General features: G+C 38.2%; 1 protein-coding gene across 3 annotated transcripts in view; it reads right to left on the bottom strand.

Moving 5' to 3' along the window:
• Positions 1-895: 895 nt before the first annotated feature.
• The window catches only part of LAMP2 (lysosomal associated membrane protein 2), a 37,692-nt gene continuing 26,066 nt past the window's right edge, over positions 896-12,521 (bottom strand). The window contains exon 9 of one of the 3 annotated variants that reach the window (XM_077888230.1): positions 896-1,952. In XM_077888230.1, the coding sequence (XP_077744356.1) occupies positions 1,810-1,952 (143 nt within the window). In that variant the 3' untranslated portion in view covers positions 896-1,809. Of the gene's footprint in view, positions 1,953-4,244; positions 4,761-9,153; positions 11,698-12,521 lie in introns of those variants that run through there. The other 2 variants (XM_077888231.1, XM_077888232.1) reach the window with 2 other exon arrangements.

Below are 12,521 nucleotides of genomic sequence, written 5' to 3'. Positions count from 1 at the left end.
TTTACACAATCTGGCTTTCCAGACAATCATCTCAAAAATATTTGTTGAAAAAAAATATTTGTTGAAATGAAGCCCCTGTTCTTTATGGTGCCATCATTTTGACCAAATAACAAATAAGCAATTGTTTTCACAGGAGAACATTTTAAAAGAAAACTTTCTTTCTATACTTAGCAAATAGAGGAGAGCCTGAATCTGCAAGTCAGAGCGAGAGAGCTCTAAGGAAGATGCAATTGAGCGATCTGATGTGCCATGTTGGAATAGATGCTTTCAAGATGAACATATAGGTAAGACAGTAAAGAAAGATGTTGATGAAGTTTCTTCCTTGTAACAAAATTTTCTAATTCCAGTTATTGGCAAAGAGTTCTGGCATCAGTTAACGGTGGCAACACAGTGGTGAGCATTGGCATTGTGCTGAGAGGTAGATTGGAACTTAATCCTTGGATTTCATAGCAAACTAACTTTATTTAAAGTTTAGGCTCCATTTTTTAATCCATGGGACATTTCTGAAGCAAAGGCAGATCTTTGGAGACTTTTGTTTTTAGTTAGAGAGAAAATAGCCTGGTAAAATAAACATCTGCCTTATGCTAATAACAGGTATGCAAAGTAGCCATTTGGGCCCTAGAGAAATACAACACTGTGCTTCCAAATCAAAGGGCAATTCAACAGCCTAGCCAACCAAGCAGGCCCTGGGATGAATGGTCTCTAGTACCTTGCTCCAGAAGCCAGAGCCATTAGAAGTCCCTACAGGGACATGTTTCAATTAAGATCAACAAATTTATAGTATAATCCCAGTCTAGCTTTGGCTAGGCAGCCATCTGACTGATGACACTTAGGAACCCACTAGCCTCTAGAGTTAGTTAGCATTTGCTGCTGCAAGAAAGAAGAAATCAATACATTGAAAAATGTCAATTAGAATTTATTCATATAGGGAATGGGAGAGTGCAGGAGGCACACAAAGTATAGAAGCATTTTTTTTGGTGGATGAATTCACTTTCTAGACAAGTTAAGGCTCTAAGGAAAAAAATTCTAAATCATAACCCTAAAAAAACATAACCGATCCTATATCAACACTTAAAAAAAAAAAAGCTGAAGATCTTAATTCATCCTTCAGCATAAATATCAAGTCTGAGATAATCAATATATTCCAAACTCCAGAAGGCAAAAAATAAATAAATAAAATGAGAGACATCCTTATTAAAATATAGTTGCCACTAACAGTAATGAAGAAAACAGGCAGACTTTTGCTATTAAGCACAATATTGAGAAGCCATTTCTTTCTTTTTTTTAACAGAAAAATACTAAACAGATTTAAACAATTCTGATCAGGAGGCAAGGAAAGGAAGTCTTATTATGAACCAAATTTTATGCTTGCCACCAGTGAAAAGGAATTCAGTATGTTTTTGAATTTATTTCCCCAAGCAAGTTAAATTCTCTAACAGCTTTGATTTTGCAAATACCGTCAAATAAAGTAGCAAAATACAAGTAGCAGCAACAGAAAATTATTCTTCAGTAGAAATGCTTTCATAATTGAATCCAGAGGCTTAAAATCATTATTTACTCAAAAACATAGTCTAAGCCACAATTTTTCTTCCAATTACACTTTAACAAAGGAATAAAAAATAGAAAAAAAAAAGAAATTGGTCCTAATACATTTTTGTCTTAAATAAGCGCTACTCATGCCCAAGTTAGCTAGCAATTCACTGAGGTCAGTCTGCATAGCTTAAACAATCCATCGCATAGCAATTCCTGGCATCTAGCCAATGGAAATGTAACTTCTGATGGCAAAAAAAAAGCACTAGGTTTAATTGATTACACAGATTGATAACCAGTACGACTTTTCCTCCTTCCAATCATATAGGAGATAAAGACAACAATTATAAGGAAGCCCAAGGCCACACCCACTGCAACAGGAATAAGAAAGTTGAGGTCAGAGTCAGCAGAACATTCTTCAGCTGTTAGAAAAGAACAGAGAGCAAGGAAGTTAGTAAAGAATGCAATTAAGCAGAAACAAGCCAACAAGAAACAAGCATTTTGAAAATGAACACAGATTAGTCTTTAATAGCATTACCTCCATGTCCCTATTTTCTCCATATCCACCCAAATACATGTACAGAACCCGTCCTCCTCTATCTCTCATTATCATGTAATCTCAGATCACATCACACCTAATTCCTCAGTACAAAAGGCAGAAGTTAAAGGACGAACCAGGAAACATGTGTGCTCCCCTAACATGGGAAGATTTTATGTTTAATTGTCTAATGGCACCAGGGAAAAGAGCTATCATCTACACTTAACACACCACCTGTGTATTTTCCCACTCCCTTTCTCCCTTGCCATCACTATCATCAAAATATAAATGAGAATTCGGTATGAGTAATAAAATTTAAGCTAAAGAGGACTTAGGATCAAGAAAATGCAGTATAATTTTTTTTCTCCATACGGGCATTAGGTAGTTGTCAGGTTATATACAATTATTTGTAGCTGAGCAGTGCCCTGGAAGAATAATAAAATCCAACACGTCGTAGTCCATTCCGGGACCACTAGGAAGGCAGTCTGCATGTAGATTTTGAGCTTTGGACTCAGATCGAACCGAGCTGGGATCTTGGCTACTTCCATAACTAGCTAAAGGACCTTCATCAAGTGATTTAAACCGGGCCTCACTTTCCTTATCTGTAAAAGGGGGATAATGATACCTGGACTTAAGCTATTTGAGGATTAAATACAATTATATTTCTAAAGCATCTGACACACAGCAGGTGGTCAACAAGTGTTCATTCCTTCCTCCTTTCCTCTCAGGTCTGTGATCCCAATCCAGGGTTTAGATTTTAAAGAAGCAGAGATCAAAAGCCAAAATTCAGGACTTTCAAAAAATACTTTAAGTTGACATCAGGTGTTAGGTACTGAAAGTAGTTAGTACAGAATCTCAAAGTACCCCCTTCTGATCTCATAATTGCATGTTTAAACTAGTTTGACTAGTGAGTGAGTAGACTTCCTTGGGACAACTGTTACCAAAATGCTAATAATGGTTTTGTGGCCCACCAGATATATAACCTCAGTGAAGTCACCCCCTTTTCTGTGAAATTACAGGGTTAGAGTTGATAATCTTTAACGCTCTTTCCAAGTATAAGCCCTAATGCAATTATCAAGATGTGATATTTGGTCTGATTTATGATTGAGTGATAACTTTGCACTTTCTCCTCTAATTTTATCTTTTGCTCCTCTTGCACTTTAGTCATTCATTAAAAACACAAAACAAAACGAAAAACAAAAAACAGTTGCTGAGGTTCCGAGTATAGGAATTTCAGTAATGACCATAGTCTTTATTGGAAGGATTCAGTGCATTTCACAGAAAGCCTTCAGAGACAGATAGCTGGGTACTAAGATGCTGTAATCAGTGAGTTATAGAAATTCTGAACAAGCCAATATATTCACAAAATGAATTAATAAAATAATCACTTCAGTGTGAAAGTCTGCCCCAGTCCACTGATGAAGAAGCTTCTTCTTATTTGTCTATACATTCAATATCTGAACTGCACTTAGGACAAGGGGCATGTTTCAATAGGAGCTGATTATCTAGCTCATTTTAATGCTAACAGCTTCTCTCTACTCCATCCCCCCCCATCTATACTCTGCCCCACGGGGGCCTTCTTGAAGAAGCAAGAGCCTACTTGCTATGCTTCACTGCCTCCCTTCTGAGATTGCTGTTAGCTTACATTTCATAAGTACCAGTCTGATGACAACACTAAATAGATTTTAATGCTCTAGAGATCAACAAGATGAGGTAGAGAAACACAACACAATCTGTCCTAATTAGTTCATAGAATATTTCTATCTTTCAATGCTAATCAGGCATCCAAAGAGAAAAACACAAGGAAAAAAAAAGGCAAGTGGTTAAATATGCTGGAGTCTTTTCAGTCTCTATTGCTGAAAAAGAAACAATTTTTCTAAAACTCTAATTCTAAAGCCAGTTTAAGTTCTGTTGTGGCCTCTTGGGTCTGTTTTTTACCTAGGGAAAAAAATCACAAGCGTGAGACAGTGACTCCATCCTTAAATTGAAAAAGAAAGCAGCAAAAGTCACATAACCTCAAAAAATGTTGATGGTCCTGAGGACATTCAACTGAAAACCAAGTTTGAGCGTATCTGATGGGCATTTATGTCACATCGATCTTTATTTAATGAACTATATGCAAAAGTACTGTGATGAGTTGAAATCATGATAGCTCTTATACATTAAAACAGAACACTGGTAGTGAAACAAAATTTATTAATTCCATTAAGAGGCAACTACATATTTTTTTCTTATAATGGCCGCATTAATAAGCTTAAGGCATCTCAGGTTAGGATCAAAATTTGGCTGAGGCTTCTTAGGCTAGACCTTAACACACCACACACCAATGATTTTAACCAGTCTGTCTTCAGGACCAGTGAATACAGTATTTAATTTTAAGCTGATAAAAGAGAACGGTTTTTATTAATAGAGACTTAATCTCAAAATGCTGGGACTGATTTAAGAATTAAAGTTTCAACATATCAATCTTAAAGAGCAACGTGTTTCAAAATTGAGAGGCAAGAAAAATTTTATGTGCATGTATTTCTTTATAATTGATTGGACTGCAGGTCCTAAAATTGCTCATATCCAGCGTGATGGCGCTTGAGGCCGATAAAGTAAGCCAGCAACACTAGAATAAGTACTCCTGCCAAGGCCGCTCCCACCGCTATGGGCACGAGGAAGTTGTCGTCATCGGCACTGCAGTCTTGAGCTAGACGTGGAGAAAGGACAATTGAGAACAGAAAACAATGACAAAATGTCAAAGCCGCAAATGTTAAGTTAAAATGGCACCACTCCCTCACACACGTTTGTCTTTTACACCAAGGGAACGCATCACTGGCATTCCTTATCAGCAAATGAGAGGTTCCACCAAAGTCATCCTCCAAATAACCAAGTCATACGCTTGCTTTCAGGGACTTCCCTCCCCCCGCCCCCCCCAAATATAGGCATTTTGGATGAGAGACATATAAACTGATTCCCTACTTCCCAGATTTCCTAAACAGAAGGATAAATATCATTAATCTTTCCATGATGCTCAGGCTGTGAGCTTCTAGGGGCAAACTGCTATCAAGTGGCAGCAGCACCACGCCTGGAAGCCTGCGCATTGTGAGGCACTATTGAAATGAAGCACGTGAACAACGATACAAAGCAGACAGACACACTCCAGGTGTGGCAAGCCGGGGTCCGGTAGTGGAAAGAAGAGAGAGGCGGGCCTTTGCCTTTGACGGCATAACTGTTTGCATCCAGCGAGTCAGACAAGAAAAGCAGGGGTCAGAGTTTCGAAATGTGCCTTAACGGGGCGGGGGGGAGGGGGCAGGCGACACACAGAGTGTCACAGCAGTTTTCCAGGGGCACACCCAACTCAGCCTTGTTACTCAAGACACACATCTGTTGAAAGTGGTGACACTGGAGCCGAGCTGTGAAGGCCGAGTAGGAACTAACCACGCAGGTAAGGGGGAAGAGCATCGAGGGTCTAGGAAACAGCGGGGACAGATGTACGGGGGCCAACGGGACAAGGCAGCACCCCAGGGGAAATGCAGGCAGGCTGGCAGAGCTAGGGTGGCTCGACAGGCACTCCTGGCTGGAAAAGAGGGGGAGAAAGGGTACTAGGGCCCCTCACAGAGGCACGGTCTGCTCTAGGTAGTTGCACCTTATCCTGATGGAAGGAAACATGAAGACGGTGGGACTTTTGGCAGGGTATCTGTTTTAGAAGTTATGGCAAATGGAAGACTGGAAGTAAGGAGGCGTCTCTATTGCTAGAGGCCAGAAGACCAACAGCAGGGTCCCGAACTGGGTGAACGAGGTGCGGATGCAGAAAGGGACAGACTGGAGAGCCAATGAGAAGGCAGGACCGAGCGAATGGGTATCGGGGGTGTGGCAGGAAGTAATAAAAAGGCTTCCAATTCCCCACTTGAGTGATCCAGTGACACAGGTGCCATTCCCATCATGATAGGGAAGACGGGAGAAAAGACACCTGCATTCAGTTTTGGTTTGTAGTTATTTTCGCGTGTTGGGGGCGGGGGAAGGGTGGGGAGGGATATGTGGGAGGAGGCATGCAGTTTCGGGCCTTCTGGGCTTCAGATGCCTGTGTCCCAACCAAGAGGAACCTAAGTGGTAGTGAAAACCAGGGACACATTTATTTCTCAGCAAGGGCAAACAATTTAAAAAGGATCAGAGCCAAAACCCTCGGGAACACTCAGATTTGAGGAATAAAGGAGCAAGAAAAAGAAAAAGGAAAGGCAGGTAGACAACAGTGCCACAGAAGCCAAGGAAGGAAACAGTTTCGATCAGCACAGAGAACAGTAAATATTACAGAAGCCTATCGGATCTAGCGACTAGAGGGTACGGCTGTGAGTCAAATTGCTGCCGGTTTAGGAACAATGGAAAGTGATCGGTTAGGAGATCAAGAACGTGAGATGGGGAACATTCAGTAGTCATTCCGAGAAGTTTAGGAGAAGAGAAGACACGAGGGAGGGAGTTAGAAGGCGAACAACATGGTCAAGAAAGGGTATCTTTGGAGTGGAAGAGACTTAAATGCATTGGTGGAATGAAGGCAAGAGCTTCAAACAACGACTGTAGACAACGTACAAGGTGTCCCAGGAGGCTGGTGAAATGGGATTTCAGAAGCATGGACTGGGAAAAGCCACCTCACTGAGAGTGGAGAGGAGGAAGGGGTGGTGCGTGCAAATGGAGGTGTATCTGCAGAGGGAAGGCAGCCGGGATGTTGAACCACCACTTGTTTCCCATTTCCTTGTCTCTTGTGCTAGTTCTCCTCCTAGCTTGCAGTCTACCGGGGATTGATAAATCAGATAATTGTGCTTATTAGAATTGTGTCAAAATAAGAATGAATAGGCTGCTAGGCAATTTTGATTGTGCCCACATTTAAGAAATGTGCCAGGCTTTAGCTAGCCTCTGGGGCAATAACTGGGAACAAGATGCAATCCTGAAGTTTATGGACTTTATGATACAGGCTTTGGCTGCCAGCTCAATGATCTTTTTTACTTGCTTCTTGGTTCTGTTAGAAATCCAGATAGCTGAGATTGCCAGATATGACTTGGGAATACACGGTGTGAAGAGCACCCAGTTAGCGGACTCCTCCCCTTCAATTTCCCCAATTACCACCTGGCATATAAACTATTAGGTGACATGAACCATAAAGTATTATGCCTTGGATTTAATATAACTTGGTTTTTAAAAAATTCATTAGTAGATTAATTTCTTATTCTGGCAACGGATTCATACTCCTCTCTTCCCTAAATTGGGTATTTGACCTAGTACTGAAACGACTTTCATAAATACTGCCAATAAGGCTTTCATGTAAGACAAATATTCCCAGAGTAGATCAAAAAGGCAATTCCACTAATACAAAGATCTTTCTAGATGCTGTCACTTACTTAAAATGCTCTCAATTAGTATGTGAAGTATTAATTTATAATAACTATTGATTTTATGAATTCAACCTTTAAAAATTCTTTAGATAATGGAAAGAAATTTTGGAAAACAATGACTTTAATAGGAACACATCCTGAAGAAAAGAAAAATCTCATTCTATAGAAGTCATTTTGACCTGATTTATTTGCATAATGTACACTTGAGACCATACTGAAAATATTTCTGGGGAAAGGAACAGTGTATTTGTGGAAGAGCTTAATAATTACAGAAGCAGTGAAGATTTTTAAAGATAAAGTTTTGTGGCCACTGAAATTTCAATTAAAAGTTTCACGTAGATTAAAAATACTATTAATCCTCAATTATCTGTTAGCTCAAACTTTTCAAATACAATTTTCAGTGTGAGTTGGAAAGCTGAGATATACATTTGTAATGAAATATAAAACGAACTCATCCTAAAAACCAATTGTATCAAAATTTCTCTTTGGAACAATCAGTATTAAGAGTCATATTCTTATGTGACATCTTATTATATACCTTTTAGATCTACAAACTGTTTGAAGTATATCACATGAATCTGAAGATACCTGAAGCTATTCAGTATTACCCAAACATGTCTATACTAGTTTCAAAAACAAGATGTGGTAATTATTGATGCCGAAAGTTAGTGACCCAGAATAAAAGAGATGGGTGGGGAGAGAATGAGCCCAAGACGATGTAACCTTATCTACTTAAAGAAACAAAGATGAAGTGCTATTATCTTAAAAATATCTGAGTCTTATAAGAATTCCTTGTGAAAAGTGCGAGAAACTTCAAATGGCACATTTTACACTATATAAAGTATGTCCTTGATTATAACTAGTAACTGCTTATCAGATTTCTTCTAAAAATACTCAATTTTCATTGAAACATTTGGAAACTATCACTTACAGAAATTAAGAGGAATAGGATTTTAAAGCCCTCAGCTCCCAGGTGAAGAAACTGGGACCCCAGAAGTTACACAGCTTGGCCAAAATCACATAGCAGCTAGCAGCAGAGTTGGGAGTTGTGATGATTAACTGGCAGTCACATAGCTTAAGTGGGTAATCCAGAGGAAAGTTACTAGCCAGGTTGCCAAGTTTTTGTGGGTGGGAAGCTATGTGAAAACTGGAAGGTTCAAGTATTTTAGGGTGATCTGAGAGAGTGACTACACACAATCCTATTTCAGTTCAGAGCAATAGCTGGGTTTGTATGGCTGTAATGTACAGCTGCTGTGTATACACATTAAATATCAGCCTTAACTTAGTGGTTGAGAAAAGTGAACAAAGAGAAACTCTAAAGCATTTCCTATCACATAAATATTCTAGATCACTGGTTCCCTGATTGGCTACCCACTGGATCCCACTGGGGAGCTGACACACCCACACCCCGCCCTCACACACACGTGCACGCACACACACGCCCAGACCTGCTAAGTGAAATCCTCTAGGAATGGAGCCTGGCATGTGAATTTTTCTATCAAGCTTCCTAGGTCATCTTATTCTGTCACCAGCCCAGGATCAGTACAGACCTATCTATGTATGGGACCACTCTTCCAGACGGTAATACACAGAATATTTTGGAAATAATTTAGTTCCACTTCTAAGCTTTTCTGACGTTTTCCCTTTTGGAAGAAATTGTCATCATGTAGTTATACAAAATTTTTACTTTGACCAACGGGAAAAAATGTGAGCAAATTTCCTTAAGAAATAAAAGAATCTTTATTGTTTGTTTTAGAAGCAATATGTTGAGCAAATGGACAGGCAAATATCTAAAGAGAAACACCATACATCAACTAGTGGTTTAAACATTTGAGAAAAAAACATGAAAAGCATTTACATGGACCAGTTTCTTTATACAAATGCTAAAACATGAAAAACACCCAGAACCAAATAGCATGTCAAACCATCAAGGTATAAACCCCAGTAAAACAAACAAAACTACAAAAGGTACAAAGAACATGTGGCTATAGGAAATAATAGTGTAAATAAGAGAGTATATGAACTGGCCCATGTAAAATACAAAAATATTCAATGAAGTCAGATTTTCTATAAAACAGTGCTAATTAGAGGTATTTTAATATGAATTAGGCATATAACCTAAATGTAAAAACTTTTAGAAACATTAACAGCATTAAGCTAGTGCCACTCACTTGTGCTTCCAATTTAGGTTTAAAAAAAAAAGGCTGCTTTGTTTTGATTCATAAGTATCTGACGCCCATTTTTTCATAAGCATTATCCATTCATATAAGGTTAACAATTCTACACTAGAATGTTATTTAAGTAAAAATACGTTTTAAAAATCAGATTTATATTTAGTCCTTAAAAAGTGCCTTAAGCTGGCAATGCAGCTCAGCGTAGCTGTAAGGGAGGGACTGGTCAAGAATCTGATTCTGAGCCAGTAAGGGTTTCAGGCTACTCTAAGCAGAGAGCAAATTTAAGTGGGAGAAAATATTTACCACTCTAATATAACTTGAAAGATACTTGTACAGATATACACATGCTAACATGCAATTGCCTCTGTGTGTGTGCTGCATAGAGCTAGGCTACTAAATTAATTCAACATCAATAATTGTTTGGAACACATATCCCATTTTCTAGTGTATATGGGGGCATATAATCTCCCACTCCCAAAACATAAGAACTTCCTATATATGGCTGCATATTAACAACTTTTTAATATTTACTCAGCCATTCCAATATAAACAAAAAAACAAAATAACAACAACAACAAAAACACCTCCTGGAAGCAGTGAGAAATACTTGATGTATTAACTATCAAGCTGAAATGTGTTGCTTTATCATATAAACATTAGGTGGTGCATGGTAAATGTGTCCATTGGTGTATCTCTCCAGAGCACAAAATACATGAATTAATAATGATTCTACCATAATGAACAATAATAACATTAAGTTTTGATTAGCATAGAACCATTGAGATGTGAAAGCCAAATTAGTAAATGTTGACGCAATCAATGCAAGCTGGAAACAAAGGATGACTTTTTAATGGACTAAGAGAAGACCAAGACTTTTGGGTTAGGTGCAAATTGATGGCTAAGTGTAAGTGCACTTCTTTATCTGGGTTCTAGGACATCCTGGCATTTCTTCTTTAAGAAAGAAAGGGAAAGGAGAAGAAAGGAAGAGAAAGGAAAGGAAAGAAAAAGAAAACAAGAAAAGAATACAACATACTACCACCAACAAGGATACTGCAAAGCTAAAGAGAAACTACATTCATTTTAGCAGTGCATGTAGAGGCCAATTTACAGGTACAAAGGACTAACACCCCAAATTGGCACAGCCTAGCAATTATCTCTAAAGCACCTAGAAAATTGATTGAAATGCCCAGTTGGAATAGTCTTGTGTCTTGCCATTTAAAAGACTGAAAAATCCAGGTTTTTTTCAAAAAGGGATTAAACAAGAAGATTAACACCTATTCCAAAATGTATACAGCTTTTGTACCTCTTGTCATTATAGCCACATTAAATACAAGTATATTCAAAAGGCATTAGCAAAGCATTCATTGCTAAGAACATAATACTAGACTGTTCAAATCTACTGGCATATCTCTCATAGGTCAAATATGCAGCAATGCCAAAGTAGCTAAGTTAACCTGCAAACAAAATCACTCACTCACACACACACACACACACACACACACACACAATACAAAAGGAGCAAGTACAAATTCACTGTAGAATGTGCGGTCCCAGTTTTAACTATATGCAGGAAAAAATCTCTTTTTTTGCAAATTGAGTTTTCTATACTGTGTATTTCTGGTCAGAATACATAAAGTGAAAACATGGACATTACTAACTCAAGACAATAGAACAGAACCAATCATCCAGGTTATTTTGCACATGCTTTTTGCTGTAGAAATAACAGTTTTAAATTCCTTGGCTGGGGAAACCAAAATCATGTGGCTAATTTGTAGTTTATAGTTTTTAGGGTGTTTTTATTTATTTGAGTTTGAAATCCCCCACACCACCCACTCTAAGATCAGAACTGCAACTAGATATACCTCAAATTGAACAGTACTGCATATTGGAACTTGTACTTGCTTTATTATTTTGTAACAGAGATTACAGATAGATTAGTATTACAGAGTCTGATATCCGGCATAGCTTTTTCTTCTGCCAATTAGGTAAGCAATCACTATAACGATAATCAAGCCTGAAAGACCAGCACCAACTATAATTGGTATTAGAATGGTGTCATCATCCAGCGAACACTCCTGGGCTGTAGGTGAGAAAAAGTGTGTAACAAATAATGAGTATAATAAAAAATGAATGTCCAAAAGTAAAAGATGTTGTTTCAAAAGTCAGAAATGTTCTTACAAAGTCAACTTTAATTAAGACAGGTATATTTTAATGATAAAGCTATAGAAAATTATGGATTGTTCTAGAATTAAAATTTACTTGTCTTTTCTTCTGTGTTATATATGTATAGATAATTCGAATGTATGAATAAAAGAACATTATATCGTTTATATCTATGAGTAAACACATACACGTGTATGTGTTTCATAGTCCAAATCCTTTCCAAAATAGAGGAGTGAAGAGGGGCATCTGGGTAGCTTAGTCGGTTAAGCACCCAACTCTTGGTTTTGGTTCAGGTCATGATCTCAGGGTCCTGAGATTAAGACCTGCATCAGGCTTCACGCTCGGGGCAGAGTGTGCTTGAAATTCTCTCTCTCCCTCCCTCTCCATCCCTCCCCCAGGTCACGTGTGCATGCTCTCAAATAAATAAAACTTAAAAAAAAAAGAAAGAAAGAAATGAAGAGAGCTAATTCTAATCCATTTCTACATAGCCAGGTTAGCCTCTTAGTGCTAGAGTGAATATCTTTTGGGAAACTGAGAACAGATGAGAAAGGTTTAATCATGGGATTAGAACCATGCTGGCTCTGGAATCTTTTAGAGCAGAAAACAAACTATAGCTTGGAGGCCAAATCTGACCCAAGAGCTAAAAGTGGTTTTTCCACATTTTTTAAATGGCCAAAAAAAAAAAAAAAACCACAAAAAAAGGAAGAGATTTTGTGACACATGAGCATTGTATGAAATTCAAATTTC

Source organism: Canis aureus, chromosome X, assembly GCF_053574225.1.
Source record: "Canis aureus isolate CA01 chromosome X, VMU_Caureus_v.1.0, whole genome shotgun sequence".
NCBI lineage: Eukaryota > Metazoa > Chordata > Mammalia > Carnivora > Canidae > Canis > Canis aureus.
This window is presented reverse-complemented; position numbering and strand designations above follow the sequence as displayed.